The sequence below is a fragment of the Pleurodeles waltl genome, chromosome 4_1 (genome assembly GCF_031143425.1).
Source record: "Pleurodeles waltl isolate 20211129_DDA chromosome 4_1, aPleWal1.hap1.20221129, whole genome shotgun sequence".
Lineage (NCBI taxonomy): Eukaryota > Metazoa > Chordata > Amphibia > Caudata > Salamandridae > Pleurodeles > Pleurodeles waltl.
Window position 1 is genome coordinate 482,191,739 of NC_090442.1, and position 18,322 is coordinate 482,210,060.

The window sequence follows — 18,322 nt, forward strand, 5'->3', positions numbered from 1 at the left end:
TTCATGGGGGGCTCTGCTCTCAGAGCTGACCCCTGACCCTCCAGGTTCTCCACTGGGGTCCGCAACCCCCTCTCAACCCTCTGTCTGGACTTCTGCACCCCCTCACTAGGAGTGGTACTGCCAGACACCAGAACTGGTGGGACGCTGGCTACAGCCGCCCCCCCAAGTTCTCCTGACACTGTGGGGTCTCCCTCAACAGATGGCCCTCTGGTACAGGCTAGGCTCCCCTCCTGGTGTTCCCGCAGGGAACCCTCCTGGACCTGGGACCGGATCTCGGGCACCTTGGGCCTCAACCCATCCCCATTCCCTCTCCTCTGAGACTGGACATGGGGTCCCTCACCCATCCCACTACACTGGGACCTACCTGGGACACTACAATCCTTCCCTACCTCACCTGGTTGGGAACTACCTAGACCACTCCTCTCAGGAGCACCCCCAAATGCCTCTTCAGACTCTCTGGTACTCACCCAGAAGTCTGCCTCCATTGTAAGCTCCCTGGGGTCAGAGAACTCACACTCCACCTGGTGTTGGCATAGCTCTGGAAAATAAGGACTAGACATATGCTCTCCAGCAATTACATCACTCAGCCCCTCACATGAATTAACCAAAGTACCCTTCACCCAACCATCCAGTGACTCTGCTTTGAAAAAGCACCCCACATCACCCTCCTGAGACTGGTGAGACAGTACCTGACTGTCCCTGACACTCAACCCACACTCTTCTGGGATGTTTTCACACTCCCTAACCAGGACTTCTACCTGGGGGGAACCCCTCTCCCTGTCACTCTCACCTAGAGTCAGTAGAGTGTCCCTCCCACCAGTAGGAATATGACTCCCCATGCCAGTTCCCCAATCCACCTCAGGGACCCTGTGCATCACTGGAGCTACCTCATACCCCTGAACCTCCTGGCGTGTGTTAACTCCCTCCTTCAAGTAGGGCACCACCTCTCTGGGCATGTGCACTTCTGCAGCATCACTGGATATACAATTGTTGCTGCCACCATTCCAGCTGGACTCAGCCCTCATGACTTCCAGCTCTTTCAATTTAAGCTCGTAAGCATAAATCATTTTTTTAATCTCTAAGTTCCTCCTCCTTTCTTCCAACTCCCAATCGAGCTTTTTCAGCTCCCATTGGTACTCCCTCTCTGCCTGTCTGTCCTGTAACTCTTCAGGAGTCAGACCCTTGGGTGACACCCTGCCACCCCTCCTGGGGACCCTCCCCCCAGGCGTAACAGGTTCCTCCACTACACCACTGTGTATCCTCTGCACTTCCCCCCCCATATTCTCCTCCTCTGTGTGCCTTCCAGCCTTCTTGATTGTCACCCAGGCCCTCTGTGCCTGTTGCAGCTCCCCCTCCCTGGTGGAGCTCTCAGTGGGACAGTCAAGATCTTTAAGGAACTGTTTCAATTGAGCAACTGAGTACTCCTTCAGTTTCTCCACTTCAAACACAGCTCCAGCTGTTGCATCTCCAGATTGAGACATGATGGTCACAAGTGCAAAGTTCCAAAAGGCAGAAAAAAATAATTTCCCAATGAAGTAAAAAGAATCAGTCAAGGGATCAGCAAAATCATGGAAGTAGAATAAAAAGAGTCCTTAAGAGAAAAATCAAAAGATCACCAAACAAGTAGTATGTGGTCACGTAGTGGTCTGAGATCAAAACAGTAGTGTACACTTAATTACTGTATGTCAAGTACAAATACAAGTCCAATCCCGACCGCTGGTCACCAATGTTAGAAATGGGGTCTTTGGTTGACAGTCAGGTTACCCCCTGTTCAAGCAAGGACCCTCACTCTAGTTAGGATAAAAGAGAATCACCCTCAGCTAACCCCTGCTTACCCCCTTGGTAGCTTGGCAGAGCAGTAGGCTTAACCTCAGAGTGCTGGGCGTAAAGTATTTGTACCAACACACACAGTAACTTAATGAAAACACTACAAAATGACACAACACCAGTTTAGAAAAATAGGAAATATTTATCTAGACAAAACAAGACCAAAACGACAAAAATCCAACATACACAAGTCAAGTTATGATTTTTTAAAGGTTTAAAATAAAAAGAGTCTTTAGGTAGTATGTAACACCACACTAGCGCTGCTAGCGTGAAAATGTACCTGGTTTGCGTCAAAAATAACCCCGCACGGGCGGTGTGCGTCGAAAGTAACCCTGCACGGCTGTGTGCGTCGAAAACAACTCGGCACGGCGGTGCGCGTTGAAAAAGCCAGCCACACGACGATCCGAAAGTCCCGCGGCGCAGGGTGCGATCTCTCAGCCTCCGTCAGCGATGCTGCGCGTCGTTTCTCCTGCTCCGGGCGTCGGTTTTTCGGTCGCGTTTCCTGCGGCGTCGTTTCTCAGCTGCGGAACCGGCGTCGCGTCGTTTTCTCAGCCGCGATCGGATTCGCGTCGATCTTTTCTCCGCACGGTGCTCGGTGCGTGTATTTTTGTCCTTAGGCTGCCAGCCTCTCCTTTCAGGGTCCCAGGGACTGGAAGGGCACCACAGAGCAGAGTAGGGGTCTCTCCAGAGACTCCAGGTGCTGGCAGGAAGAAGTCTTTGCTATCCCTGAGACTTCAACAACAGGAGGCAAGCTCTACATCAAGCCCTTGGAGATTTCTTCTTCAAGATGGAAGGCACACAAAGTCCAGTCTTTGCCCTCTTACTCTGGCAGAAGCAGCACTGCAGGAAAGCTCCACAAAGCACAGTCACAGGCAGGGCAGCACGTTTTCCTCAGCTATCAGCTCTTCTCCAGGCAGAGGTTCCTCTTGGTTCCAGAAGTGTTTCTAAAGTTTGTAAGTTTGGGTGCCCTTCTTATACCCATTTTAGTCTTTGAAGTCACCTTCCTTCAAAGGGGACTCACACCTTCTTGTGAAATCCTGCCTTGCCCAGGCAAGGCCTCAGACACACACCAGGGGGCTGGAGACAGCATTGTCAGAGGCAGGCACAGTCCTTTCAGATGAGAGTGACCACTCCACCCCTCCCTCCTAGCAGAGATGGCTAATCAGGAAATGCAGATCACACCCCAGCTCCCTTTGTGTCACTGTCTGGTGTGAGGTGAAAAACAACCCAACTGTCAAACTGACCCAGACAGGGAATCCACAAACAAGGCAGAGTCACAGAATGGTTTAAGCAAGAAAATGCTCACTTTCTAAAAGTGGCATTTTCAAACGCACAATCTCAAAATCAACTTTACTAAAAGATGTATTTTTAAATTGTGAGTTCAGGGATCCCAAACTCCACCTGTCCATCTACTCTCTAGGGGAATCTACACTTTAATCATATTTAAAGGTAGCCCCCATATTATCCTATAAGAGAGAGACAGACCTTGCAACAGTGAAAACGAAATTGGCAGTATTTCACTGTCAGGACATATAAGCCACATTACTATATGTCCTACCTTATCCATACACTGCACCCTGCCCTTGGGGCTACCTAGGGCCTACCTTAGGGGTGCCTTACATGTAAGGAAAGGGAAGGTTTAGGCCTGGCAAGTGGGTACACTTGCCAAGTCGAATTTACAGTGTAAAAATACACATACAGACACTGCAGGGGCAGGTCTGAGACATGATTACAGAGCTACTTATGTGGGTGGCACAACCAGTGCTGCAGGCCCACTAGTAGCATTTGGTTTACAGGCCCTGGCACCTCTAGTGCACATTACTAGGGACTTACTAGTAAATCAAATATGCCAATCATGGATAAACCACTTACATACAATTTAAACAGGAGAGCATATGCACTTTAGCACTGGTTAGCAGTGGTAAAGTGCTCAGAGTTGAAAAGCCAACAGCAACAGGTCAGAAAAAAATAGGAGGCAGGAGGCAAAAAAGACTGGGGATGACCCTGCCTAAGCAAAAGTCCAACAAAAATTCAAGTCGGTCATCTGTGAAAGATAATTTTCTCTGATTAAAGAAATTATGGATTTTTCTGATTTCTGCCTGGGGCCACTTCCAAGCAGAATTTAAAGATTACTGGCAATTGGATTATATTCATTCTGTAATGATTTAAACAAATACTCAGAAAAAGAAGCTGCAGAATACATTAGCCAGATATACAGAGAACATTTACAAGCAGTTTTTAAAGCTATTTACAACGGAATACATACACTTTCCAAAAGAATATACTTGTTGAATCATATATTGTCCTCAGCCTTAGACCTTATGAGAGGAGACCTTGGTTTGTTACAACATCAGCAAGCTCAATCACGAGCCGTTATATATTTAAACTGCCCATTGCAAACACTCTAATCAGGTTTTGTGTCATGGCAAATTCTAAACGAAACAGCCATCTTTAAAGCTTGTAATTTGACATCACTTCACAGAACACTGGCAAAAAGGAGCCTACATACACACTATAAAACATAGAACAAATGAAGCACAAACCTGTAGGCTGGTATGAAGCAATGCACAATTGTTCCATTCATAGAAGCTTCCCTTTTCCCACATTTGTTTGAATGAAAACAAGGATGACCCTGTGCTTATCACTACAGCTAATGGCAAAAATCCTTTGGGACACTCTCTTCTGTGTACTGTATAACCTTGCGCACATGTGTAGTGCTTCTATGTAAGGGTTGAACAGTATCTTATCTGTAAGCCCTACTCTGTCCATCCCTAGACATCATGAACTTCTGAACAATTATTCTTATTTATTTTTAACTAATGTTACTTGCTGTGGCCTGTAATCTGGCCAATCCTACTGGATAACCATTTAAAAAACAATAGTGTTGTGGAAAAACATTGTATCGCCCTCCTAAACATGTAATCGAAAAACTTTCTTGGCCTCGTATTAGCATGAAGGACGTGTTTTTACAATCTAAATAAACTATTGTCAGTTTTATTACAAAAATATATCCCCTTTGGCTTCAGCGGCCAAGTATATAATTTACAGACATCTATTTCGGTAATGCAGCTGATGTGGTACATGCAGAACCCCATGACCTTTGCTTATATTGTGCAAACGGTATTCAGTTCACCTGTAACGAATGTTGTGGTGCATCTTTTTAAGAACATCTATTTCAGGGACTGGATTCAAAGTAGGGTTTCGAATGATTTCCAAAATTGTTTACTTCCTGTTCTACAGTATTTCTGGTGGATGCCCAACCATTTTACTGCTAATCGACTGTGGTATAATCGTCTCCTTTCTATCCACTTCAAGGAAATCAACATTATTGCACACATGTATCCAGCTGAACAAAGATGCAGAGACAGTCTTGCTGGTTAAATCGGACAAGATTAGCTATCTGAACTAAGTGAGAACTGAATGCTAATCTCCAAAAAAAATGAAATATTACAAGTAAGACCTGTGTTCCGGTGCATAAATTGTCCTACTGGGGTCAAACTGGATTTATCAATCACCTGAACTATCTATTGCATTTTTTGCTACAGAGGCCATGATTCATCAAATACTTGAACACCAGGGACAATGCCAAGAACTACTTCTTTCACTCCAACATGAAGTGCTGAATGACAGAGCATGTTCAGCCATGGCACTCTCAATGACTCTCTTGATCATTGGCTTGATACACTGTTTGCATTTGAGCCCAATGAAGTTGAGTTGTCATCATCAACAAGTGCCTCTGCTGAGCCAATAAGTGCCGAAACATCAAATGTGTGGGTTTATGAAGACAGGCATGCATTACCTGGCCTCTAAAAGGACCACACCTATCCACCATATGTACCAGGGGATATCGACATGCCCTCCGAGGAGAAAAATAATGAACTATGGTTTACTTTTTGAAAGAATCATAAACTGAAAAGATGTTTCTCTTCTTCAAAGTGTTTTCTTTTTATGCTGCATATTTTTAACTAGACACATTCCCTCACTGGTATACTTTGTTGCCAATGTGAATCCCCCCATAAGAAAATATGCATTAAATTCTTGAAACTGTGCAAAGCTGAACATAATCATGCTTTGCTTTCCATAAGAGTAAGCATTATTCTGTTAAATAATAATGTTGTATTTTCATTACATAGAATTAGATGTTCACCATAGAATGATATGAATTTAAAATGAAGAGCATATATCTCGTTACACTAACACATTTATCATCTCACCATTGGTTTATTACATTTCAGTGATATCCTTTTTGAACATACAAGCCAGGCATGAGGTAAAGTCCCTAATGCCACACTCCATTCTGGTCAAACCCTTCAATCCATCTTGGACCACACTCCTTCCAAATTCTGTCATATCTGTTATAAACGACAATACCATGAATGTTGTCCAACCTTATCATTCGTTTATCTGAGAAAGAGACAGAAAGTGTCAAGGCGTTCAGATAATGACCCAGATATAACACCTGATGAGACATTGAGCCCCTCATTATGACTTTGACGGGTGGCGGAGGCCGCCCGCCTAAGTCCTGCGTCAGGATGACCGCATATGTGCAAATGTGGCCATCTCTCCGCTGTACCTATTAAGCGTTTCCTGCTGGACCAGCAGACGGAAACAGCATTTCCGCCCGCCGGCCCGGCGGAAACACATCACAATATTGACCCCAGCTGTAATAGAGCGGGCAGCAGTGTTTTCACTGACCGTAATTTGTAATTCTGAGGAGAGCTACTACGGCAGCACAATTGCCATTCGAAAGGGACACTTCCTTCCTGGCTCTTCTGATAATGACAGCCACAGCTGTCAACAAGGCATGCAGAACACTGCGTCTGCCTAAGAAACTCTAGTCCAGAAGTTGCTCTATTATGCTCTCCTAAGGTAGTGAGTAGAAGTAGGTTTAGGGAGTTGTTTTTATTTGTGTGATTATTATTTTTTGTGATAATTTTTATTTTATTTAGATTATTTTAGATGTACTAAGAAATAGGCTTGCACTGTTGTAATAAATACTTTTAGTTACAAGTGTCTATTCTTAGTGCTGTGTGTGTGAGACTGTGAAGAATGAAACAGGTTTACTGTTACCACAATGCTCCTGAGCCTTTTTCAGGGATTGTTAGTAACCCAAAAGAATGATTTCACTACAAATATGTATTGAGTGGAGTTCTGCAGGATTACAATTCCCTGTCTTTCACATTCAGCGCTGGTGCATTGAACAAAGTTCTCCTAGGTCACCCGTGGGTGGGAAAGTAAATCTTGTAGCGCTACACCAGAGTTGTAACTTACTTAACTCAAGTAGTAGAAGTACCTTAAGTTTCTTTCCAGTATAAAGAGTTTTAGCCACCGTCCAGTAGATCCAGTCTGATAACTGCCTAGAACCCCTTTCCTAATTCATAACAAAACCATTCTAAAGGGACATCAAAATGCATTACAAACAAGCACTTGCAAATCCAATCGATCATGCCTCACACAACTACAGCACCTCAAGTAAATACTAGACATACTTCGTGAGTCTTTAAAAAGAATGTGGTCCGCCATACCTTTACAAGATGTCCCTCTGAAGTCAGAAGGTACAACTTAATAAGTCTGTCACAAAGCTGCAATAAGTCACTCTGTTACCAAATGTCCCTCAAGAGTAAGATGCAAGTGCTTCAAATGTCTTTCACAAAGTTGAGGGGGTGTGGCTTCAACATAAAGATTTGCCCATTTTCTTAGCTTCTTTTGTGTTTCTATATTAAAGGGCACTCTATCACAATGAACTCTATGGCCTGTTGAAGGCTAAGGCCGAAACTCGTTGCCATTTTTACAAGACGTTTTGATTGCCTCTATGCCAAACAACATATGGATAAGACAATTGAGAAAGTTAAGACCGTGTCAAGTGCTGAAAGCTCTGATTTGTGTTCGGGGGATGAATTCCCCTTAACAAAAGGTCCAGCATTGGACTTCACAGGGGAGATGCGCCTCTACAACATGGAAACAAGACAGAGAGGAAGAGGCCCACAGAACAAAATGAGCATAAGAGCACAAGGAGATCAAAGAGGAAGAGGCAAGAAAAGAGGAGGTGAACAGAAGCATCAAGAAGCTGAAACAACAAGAAGATTTAGTTATCAATCTGTCCTCAAGAGTATTACAAGACAAACATATTAGATTATTAAACAAAGGGTTGACCTTTTGCCCCATGGTTGGAATGGACCTTGCCACTGCTAGAATTGATTTATATAAGTTTTCAAGGAAGCTAAAATTAAAAAAGTATTTTGCATCAAGAAGTCAACAAAAGAAATTGGAATCTAAGGGTAAATCACAAGAGATATCTTCTATAAACATTGGACAACTACTGCCTATCCTTTACGAAAAATACCAGGTGGGGATATGTACATGGCCCTTGGAGAAGGGGATACCTTGCATCATTTACATAAAACATTTCCAGCGTTGAGAGAAAGCCCATGCGATGGAGCACAGCTCAATAGATTTGTTAGGATTTTAAAGGTGTTGTGTATTATTTTGAATACATTTTTTGATATTGTAGTTCTGAGTGATTTGTGGGCAGAATGTAAAATTGCTATTCAATGGTCAGATGCAGAACCAGCAATGGACCCTGTCTCAAATGTACCATTGCCTGTGATAATGACTAAGTATAATAAGGCGATAACATTCTTGAAGGGCAGAATTTCTACTATGGTTTTGGATTATTTGTTATTGAATCAATTTCAGAAGGAAGTTAAGGAAACTGTGCATGAATTATATGTGAGACAGGACAGATGCACCATGACGCTTGCAGATGTGGAATTTTTTATTACATTGGTTGTGCTTAGTGTGAGCCCTGAGATTTGAATGTGATTTGTTGGGAGAAAAAGGCCCTCATTATGAATTTGCCGGACGGCATAGGCCGCCTGCCAAACTCGTACCACCACCTGACTGCCAGTGCGGCCAGAACACCGCCAGCCCTAACACGGCGGGGCTGTCCATGGGGGCCCCTGCACTGCCCATGCAAAGGCCCCCTCGGGATGCCCCTTCCTAACTGCGAGTCACAATCGCTAATTTGCAAGTTGGGCCATATGTGCTAAAGCTTTTTCTCATATACACAGAATGGGTGAAATCCTTTGATACATCTCGCCCTAGGTATCTAAGCACCGACTCGCACAATAGGAATGGTGCATCGTACTTGTCCATTTTGCGGTCGCAAACAGCGATTTTCACCATTTGCGACCACAAAAAAAGGATCATACATCGGGCCCTAAATGCACACATACCAGAGGAAAGGGCAGGGCAGGCACTTGCATAAAGTATTAAATGAGAAATTAAACAAAAGAATGACAAAATGTCAGAAGTAGAAGGATACAAAAATGCTCCAGTGCAAGACAAAATATGAAGAGAAAGAAAAACTATCCAGTAAAGAGCCGGCAGCTAAGAAAGGCAAGGAAGCCGCTGAATCATGAGCAAGGGCTGGCACAAAGGCCACTCTGTATAGTATTGTATGTAATGCTGTGTGTGACAGACAGCTGAAGCTGTATGTAACGAGACCACAAAAGGCAGCCTTGCTTTTTAAATCTTTGAATGGATTTTGACGCAGCATTGTGAGGCCCTAGAAAAGCACCATGCGTGTTGCATAATGCACCCCGTAGCCCTCCTTTATGATAGATGGCCCTGGTGACAATATGAAAAATTAAACATGATACATAACGCAAATTGTTTTCAGTAAACACAGTAGCTGAGCTGACAGGGTCATGAAAGGGAACTAGAAATAATTGAACAAACATTGGCACACCCAATATTTAGTTTTTATTGTATGGGGAGAAACTATGATTTGAAACATGATTAAATTATATTAAATTGAAAAAGGTTGATTTCTCTGCTTATGTACAAAAATAGAGGAAGATGTAATCTCAATAAAGCATCTGAGGCTCGTTCACTAAAAGGATAAGCATTAAAGCTTTTGATTATCATCTCCCAATATCTTTGTTACAACTGACAATAAATTATTTCATTAATAGCCGCTTTGGACTGGGCTTCGATGTTCCTGAGATGCTGAACTCATTTCAAGCTGGTTTCTGAGTTGGATGCACTGTGTGTCAAAAACCTTCCACAAAATCAGTGCACCCTTCCAGCCCCACAGACCAGTCCAGAAGCCACCAATCAAGCACCAAGCAGCCCGGGTTCTTCTTTTCTACCACCTAGCCGAGAAGAGAAGACGTGCAATGTCTGAAGTTCACCAAAAGCTTGCAAAGCACTGTTACGACTCTGTCGTCCCATTTCCAGGGGGCGCTGTAAGAGGACTGTCACAAGCCTGGGAATCACCTTAAACACTTATCTAGAGTCCCTTGCTGATTCCTGTTTGTTTCTCTTTTCACTATGGTACACTTGTGTAGGACTACATTTGCTTCACGGGACTGCAAATCCCATAATGCACAGCCTGGTAGTCAGGAAAGCCCGGATTCTATTTCCCGTTGTTTTCAATGGGAGAAGTCCAGTTGCTCCTTTTCACCGGATCCTCTCCTCCAGGACTTGCAAGTGTCTGAAACTATACACACCTGTGACCTCTCCTGTGCAGCCCAGCTTGGAACTGCTTATAAGCAGCCATTTCCTCAAGCTCCCTGTCGTGCATTGGAGTTCGATTCCTTTGTGTTACAGACCCCTTGTCGGATGGTGTTCCAGTTTTGTTCCTGTGCTGTTCCAGCTTGATCCTGTTTCCTGTTTCTCTGCCCTGTTCCTGATTGTTCCAGCCAGAGTCTGCTCCCTACTTCTTAGCCTTGTACCTGTTTGTTTCTTCCAGAGCCTGCTCCCAGTTTCTCTGCCCTGCTCCTGCCTTGTTTCAGCCAGAACCTACTCTCTACTTCCCAGTCCTGTTTACTACTCATTCCTACTCCCTGTATTCCAGTCCTGTCCTTGCCTGTTCCAGCCAGAGCCTGCTCTGTTTCCCAGTCCTATCTCTGTTTGTTCCAGCCAGAAGTTTGCACCCTGTTTCCAAGTCCTAGTCCTGCCTTTACTTCAGCCTGAGCCTGTTTCCAGTTCTTGCCTCTGCCTCTTTGTTTGTTCCTTTCTGTTTCTGTTTCTTCTTGGTTCTTTGTGTCTGGTAAGTGTTCTATCAGTCTTCACCAGTGTATAAGTGTCCTCCTTTGTACTGGGGTTGGCTCCTGGTTTCCAGGAGGCAATTCCAGCCCCCATCCTTGTCTAGTGTTATACGTTGTCTTTCGTGCCTAACAGTGACAGTGTGCTATTGCTGTTTTCTCAGGAATCGCCACTGTGTTTCCAGCTGGACCCACAAGAGTGTGTCCTGTGTATGTAAGTACTATCCTTGTTTGTGCTCTAGGGTCCAGAGACAGAATCACTTCTGCTGCCTCCTTTCTATGGGGCTGGCAGGGTGACTATCTGTAAGAGCAAACTGCACAGAGGCATTGAGATTCCCTGTCACTGTGGGATGTTCTGCGCCTTACTCTGTGTACAACCCCAGCGTGTTTGTCCATTAGTAATCTGTTTCCTGGTTGTTAACACAAGGGTTGCTCTGCTTTTACTTGCCTGTGCCTATCCATAGCTGCCCTTTCCGTGTATGCCTTTAGCTGCTCTTCTGCCCCAGTATACTACCTCTTTAGGATATTCGGTGACCTCAAGGGGTGTCCCAACCAAAGTCCGGATCCGACCCGCCCGAAACCGTGACAAGCACAGGCCTTGTCAGTTTCTTACCTAACCAGATGAAACATTTAGGGTCAACTTTGGGTACAGGAGATAACAGGGTTCTCAGGGAGCAATATTGTCCAAACTGAGGTGCCTAACTTCAGCTTAAGGTATAGGGTTCTGCCATTAAATTGCAGAACGTTGCATATGAGGCTCAAGGCCTCACCCGGAACAGTCTTAGCAGCAGAAGGTGTCCCAGAAAGCATGGAGCAAGCACCAATGTGAAGGATTTTGGTTCATTTTTAAATGTTTAAAGGTGCATGATTTAGTGTGCAATATTTGATTCCTGATTTAGATGATGGCGGATGTGAATACTCCATCACAAAGGTGACGAATACCCCATCTGCTAAAATCAAATTCCCATTAATTCCTATGGGATTTAAATTTCTGTGGACGGGATATCAGTCACCTTTGTGATGGAGTAACCCGTCTGCCAACAACTAAATCAGGCCTTTAGGTTGCAGAAGCTTGGATGCTATGTGTGCAATCTGTTGTGTGCAGACAGGGTTGCCAAAGGGTGAAAAGAAAGAGAACACTTAAAATTCAAAGCTGACATAACTTTTCTGATTAATCCACCTTGCAGCTGTGAGCGCCCTGGGTTGCAAACACATGCCAATAAACAAAGGGATTTTCACATATAAATGTAAGTTTATGGCTAGAAATAACTTATTTCCACCTGCCAGGGATTTACAATGGGATTCCTTGGAAGCATAATTGCATTTAATATTGTGCATTTCTCTACCACATTTGCAGAGAAATTTGGAGTAATACATTCTACTCAAAGGTTGGCGTTCCAAAGTATGGCTTCCTTGAAAGTTTGGAAATGCCCAGAAAAATGAATGTGTCTGGACATTCACAAAATCCGGTCTGACCCCTACTAACCCTGGAAACAGTAAGACATTTAACACGCCTTAGAGGATGGGAAGAGGAAAATTCACGCCACAGGTTTGCTGGAGTTGTAGAGGAAGAGCTTTTACCACAGTCAAAAATGCTTCCCTCGCAGAGGGAGATAATGTGCACTGGTAAAGGACGTTCCCTCGGTTTGTGCCGAATTCTATGCCATGTTGAATTGCACACTGGGTGGAAGTGTACCCTATAACGGGACTTAACAGTCCTAGTGGTATGCCTGGAAACCTGCACCTGGCACATTTTGTCTTCAGGGAAAAAATGTGCATTTGCACAAGAGACTTCACTTCACCTGGGTGGACTACTACACTAATAATTCCCCACACAACGAACAGAGACCCAGGAAACATGTTACATGACATTCCTATTAGTATGCCTAGAAACTTGTTCCAGGTGCAGTTTTCCAGGTCTACTGTTGTGAACAAAAAAAGAGAAATAAATAAATGTGAATAAAAAAAGTAAAAAAAACTAAAACCAGGGATGTTAATCTGCCTCAATATTTTTACTTTTATTTCCTGAACAGGGCCATGATTTTGCAATGTACTGCATATTCTGTGCATATTTATTCAATACTGCACGACTTCTGAAGCAAATGGTTTGATTTTTTTTTTAATTAAAAAAATAACATCAAACCATTTACTATATGTTTTAGCTTCAGTGCCAACACAGGAGCTTTTATTCATGGGGACAGTTGGACTAGTATCCTAAAAGATGCATAGGAAGTTTAAAAAGGCTCATTTGGGCGCTTTTAGTTTTTTTATATGTAAGCAGCGTCAGCCTCTCCGTAATGGCAGAGGAGCGTCGCCCCAGTGGCTCAGAGCCAGCAGATGAAAAATAAAACAATATTTTACTATAGTGTTATTTTTCAGCTGCTGGCTGAGCCAGCCTGTGCAGGGAGGGGCGGGCTGGACCATGGGAGGAGGGAGTGAGTGCACTTAACTGCCTATGTCTGCTTGGCCGCCCATTCTAGGCTTCTCCAACCCAGCTGTAGTTGACAGCCAGGTTGGAGAAACAACACAGACTCCCTGTGCCTAAGCGAGTGGTAAACCATCCCGATCAAGCCAATCCCTGTGCTGCTCTCATGCTTGTAATAGCAGGAATACCAGGAAGCAGAGGAGCATGAGGTGGCCGCAGCACCATGTATGTGGTGTTTTCATTGTAATTGTACCCCCGCACGCTTCCCCCTGTGCTCCCTCCGCACTCCCTCCACCACTTTTAATTTGTGTCTGCCACTGATGCATGTATGTGCAGTCAGGTAACTAAATCATCAAATCAATGATTTTTAAAATAATTGTTTAATATGTGTCTTTAAAAGTGCATGTGCTTGTCAGTTAAAGTATAATAATTTACTACAGTGTTTTAATGTTGAATTTTTGCATCTGTGTGTATACTTATATAAACTACTGTCTTCAGCGTGTGTTGTTGTTTGTTGATGAAAACAATTGATAAAAATATATATAATGGTTAATATGCGCAGTATGTTCCTACAATGTCACCTCTGGGCTCTGGCAATATTTACAGTCTATGTGGCATTTTGCTCCCACAAATGCATATGGCACTGTTACTCATCATTATCGTGTTAACGTGTTCATGTACACACCCACATTTAACTGTGTGTATAAACACTGAAAAAAACAGTAAATTGTGTTTTTCTTCTACTTGAATTTCTATGCAGTGGTTGACAGGAAATAGGATGCATCAAAGAATACCTTTCAGAGTTATTGGAACTGGTGCAGGGCAGGGGTTACGTTTTCCACTATAGAACTTGTGAAAGAAGGAAGCTGCAGACCGTGCTTCGCAGTAAGCACTGGACCTGGATATTATGGCATTTACCAGTAGGACTGAGGCTTTGGGGGTTTGTTTCAGGGATTGGTGGGCTTGTTACCCAACCCGAGCCCTAAAAGCAGTGCTTCCTCTCACTGACATGCCAACATTGCTGTATAGAACAGCGAAGGCTGTCCCAGATGACTGTGAGAGGGTTATCTTTGCGGTATGTCAGACATGAATGTGTATCACAGATCTACATAGTGGAAGCTGCCAAGTTAAGACTGACCATTAAATAAGGAAGTGTAGCAGCAACAGCCTGTTGGTCACATTAGCTGTACACATATAGTTGTCTCAGGTCTTTGACTAGAGCAGAAGGCACCACTGTGATGGAATCACTTACCCTATCAAACTCAGAGCCCCTGCATGAATAACCATGGACAACTTAAAAAGCAAAATACACTTCAGGACACAGCAGTCTCAGTGTGACTCCAGCCTACGAGTTGTACTTCTGGCAAGCATCAGGAAAGCGACCTCATATATTTATCTTCCCCTAAGTAGGGTTCAACTTGTTAATGTGCACAGAAAGGAATTCAAAATTGATCTGATTGTGGTGTTTTCCATTGGGATAGTGTGGATACTGGACTAACTATTACAGGGGCGGTTTCTCCTCTATGGTTAAGGGGCTGCGCCCCTCTGAAATTCCTCCACATCAACATTAAAAAAATATTAAATGGATCCATTTGATTAGAGATACATTTGTATCTCTAAACAAATTATGCCTTTAAGTCTGGGCTGTCTGTCCCAGGCTGCCTGCCCTGCCTCACTTTGAAGTAGGAAACGGAAGCCGGACAGTAAATCAACTTTCTGCACTGACGCACAACACAGGGCTTAGCTTTCTAAAGCCCTTCTTTTCCATTGTGGTTTATGCCAAAATCCACTATAGGCCAGTGACGCTTGTAGCTTCATGGTTTCGGGCATTGGAGTCGTCATCCCTGCTTGAGGGCAGCCAGCTGTCATTCATAGGCATGGATCCTGCCCTGTCCCCATTCATCACCCAGTAGGAGTGAATGCATGCATCTGTAACTCTGTGCCTTGGCTTCGGTAAAGTGTTATAATGCTAACCTTGGAATATTTATATTGTGCTAAGACCCCTTGTCACCGTAACCTCCCCCACTCTGACACCCCAGGCCCAGGCTGCAGATCACTGGCCCCTTCAGAAGTGGAGCTGCTGTATTTGTTCATCCACTAAATTGTTCCAAAAGACAAGCATGGTTCTGATTTCCCTTGCAAAGTTTATCCACATATCTGAGTCAAGCTCAAAGTGAGAAATATGTGCTTACAGGAGAGGCAATTATCTACTGTATGGGTTAAAACTGGCCCTTTCTTCATGCTTTTAACATTAATGCCAAAAACATGGATTAATTTGCAAATAATGAATGTTAAAAAAAGTTAAGGAAATGTGGGACAGTGATTTTGTTGCTCTCTTTTTTCACATTTTACTTAATGTTCCATTAGACAAGAGAGTTAGCTGTTTCATCATGATCTGTTTCTGTGTTTCTTTTGTGTATTTTATTACTCTTGCATAGTGTGTACTTTGACTTGTGCCAGGTGTTTATGAGGGGCTTTAATTGAGAGCACTGGTGCTGAGGCTGAAAGCAAAGCAAAGTACTTGTCAGTGTGTTGGTGCCACAGAACAATGGTCATGTATTCCAGCTAAAATTAAAATTTAATGTATATGTATGTGAAGGTTGTACAAAGAGGTCAAAATATTTAGAAGGCTAAAGGAAATAAAGTGCTCAAATGTATATGAGTGCAGTGTATGTTTGAGATGGTATAATGAAGAAAATGTGAGGAAGTGCATTCAGGTGACAGTGAAAAGAGAGTCCTGAAGAAGAAAGAGAGGAGATTGAAAATGTGCGGATGGATGAGATGTACAGAGAAAAAAGGGCATACATATCTAACATAAAGTACACATAATTGAGGCCAACTGAAACGTTTCCATGGTTAATTATTTATAAGAAATCATTGTTGTTACTCATTTATCTTAAAAAGATATCAACTATTGAGAAAGCCAATAAGGCTGATAAGTTCCAGGTGTATGTCAGTCATTGTGTTATTTTTGGATGCAATAACATCTCAGAGAGAAACCAAAATATAGGTTGGGTGGCACATTAAGGGAATCACAGAAATGTATTTTACATGTCCCTTTAAGAGAGCCCCCACTCTTTTCATCTCACATTTAGACCTGTTTGCACATATTTCTGTATGACTGATTGCAGCCAGCAGTTGTGGGTGCTTCCCGATGCCTGACATTTGCTTCCAAAGTGGATGCCGCATGCAGTGCAAGACAGTGCACAACCATACACTTTAAATGGCCTGAAGTTGTTACCCTATACAATTTGTACATTATATTAACTGTTGAACTTATTAACGCAGTAAGGTATGGGGCAGTTTTTAATGTTTTTAATATTTCAAAGCTATACATTTGTACTGCATTATAAACCTTGCATTCTCACTAAATTAATTTGCTTTCAAATTTTTTTTTCAATTTCTTCTTGGGAGGAGGACCGACCCTGGACCTCATGTTTGTCCATTAGGCTTGCATGCTTCACTAGCTACATAAAACTCATACCCAACTTTAACACCCCACCACTTTCAAATGTCACCAGCCATCACTGAACTATTATTAGGTTCAATGGCATTATAGTCACATATATAAATTACTGTAGTGGGCCAAGATTGCCCCATGTAAGGTCTTGAAATATTAGCATATTTCATTAGTTATCCATGAGAAATGCCTATAAAATGTAATGATTTTATATAATATATCTGGAAAATTGTGCTGCAGATCACACTGTTCTATTTTTTCTTGCAGTGCCATAACGTAAAATGATGACCCCCCTCTGCAGAATGTGAAGGGGGCTCCTGAGTCTTTCATTTCTTATATATATTCCTGGGCCATGGGTTAAATGAACCCCTCTAAGGGCTTTGGTGAGCCCTAAGGGGTTGTCCCATCCCCGCAGGGGGAGCAAGGGGTGCCTCTGTTATGTACCGTTTTCTTGAGGTGAATTGGAAAATGTCGGAAGTGCTTGAGTGTCACAGTTTGGAAGGGAGGCTTGTATTTAAAAAAATCCAGTACAGTTTTGGGCTCTCAATTCAGCCCTGATGAACTTTCATTTGCTTGGTTCCAGTGCCTGGCTATCAAAAAATGGAAATCATCTTCATTACCTTTAAATAAAAAAATGTAAAACTACATGATAGTCCCTTACCTTAAGATCATTGAGGCCGGTCCAAATCATGACAATATGATTAATTGTCTGGAGATGCGATGACAAAAACGTATACTCTTCTATGCTGTTTATGTTAACAAGATGAGCTCCTTCATAAGAAGTCTTACACATATACTGTGCAGTTTCCCAAGCTCTCATATCTTGGCCAATTTTATAGCAACTATCTTCAAAAGCCAGCCACCCATGCGAACACACTCCTATACAAGACAAAACAAAAAGGAAATGTCTGTTTTACAATACTCCCAGAAAGTACAACTTGACAAATTGTGGACTAAATGAGTTTTTGGGAACAAAATAATGAACAATAGTATTATCACTGCAATAATTCCAAAATGTAAATGTTCATGCAGATGTTGACAATTTCTAATTAGCCAAAAGAAGTACTCTTCATCAACAGACCAGACTAACCATTTTTAATGAACCCCATAATGTTACCCCATCCACCACACTGCATTTATTATGTTTTAATTATTGTTTGTTTAAACGTACCTACATTTGCTGTCAAAATTCCCATTAACTATAGAATTGTAATGTTGATTTGACAAAAAGAACAATGACCAAGACATATTCCTATAGTCACTTGAGAAATTCCTAAAACCTTGCAAAACAATAATACCAAAAAGTTTATTTCAACTAAGAAGAAACAAATAGTTTGTAATTATGTGTTGTGACACAAAAGGTTTTATGTAGAGATATCCAGTTGATTTTAGTTTTCTTTTTAATTGCTCATTCGTATCTAATCAAGCCCATTGGTTTCAGTTGTTGTGCTTCTGTAGCCAGAAACATCCCTGTTGTTTTAATTCAACAGAAGATACATAACACAGTAGTCCTAGGTGAAAGGAAAGGTGGTGGGAGATTAATTCTGTGGTATTTGAAGT

At 42.7% G+C, this 18,322-nt stretch overlaps 1 protein-coding gene across 1 annotated transcript in view; it reads right to left on the minus strand.

Annotated features, from left to right (window-relative positions):
• PTPRQ (protein tyrosine phosphatase receptor type Q) overlaps window positions 1-17,871 on the minus strand; it is a 1,423,303-nt gene extending 1,405,432 nt beyond the window's left edge. The window contains exons 1-2 of the mRNA XM_069227528.1: window positions 17,853-17,871; window positions 17,424-17,641 (exon numbers count right to left, since the gene is read on the minus strand). Coding sequence (XP_069083629.1) covers window positions 17,424-17,641; window positions 17,853-17,871 — 237 coding nt within the window. The remainder of the gene's footprint in view (window positions 1-17,423; window positions 17,642-17,852) is intronic.
• Window positions 17,872-18,322: the final 451 nt, after the last annotated feature.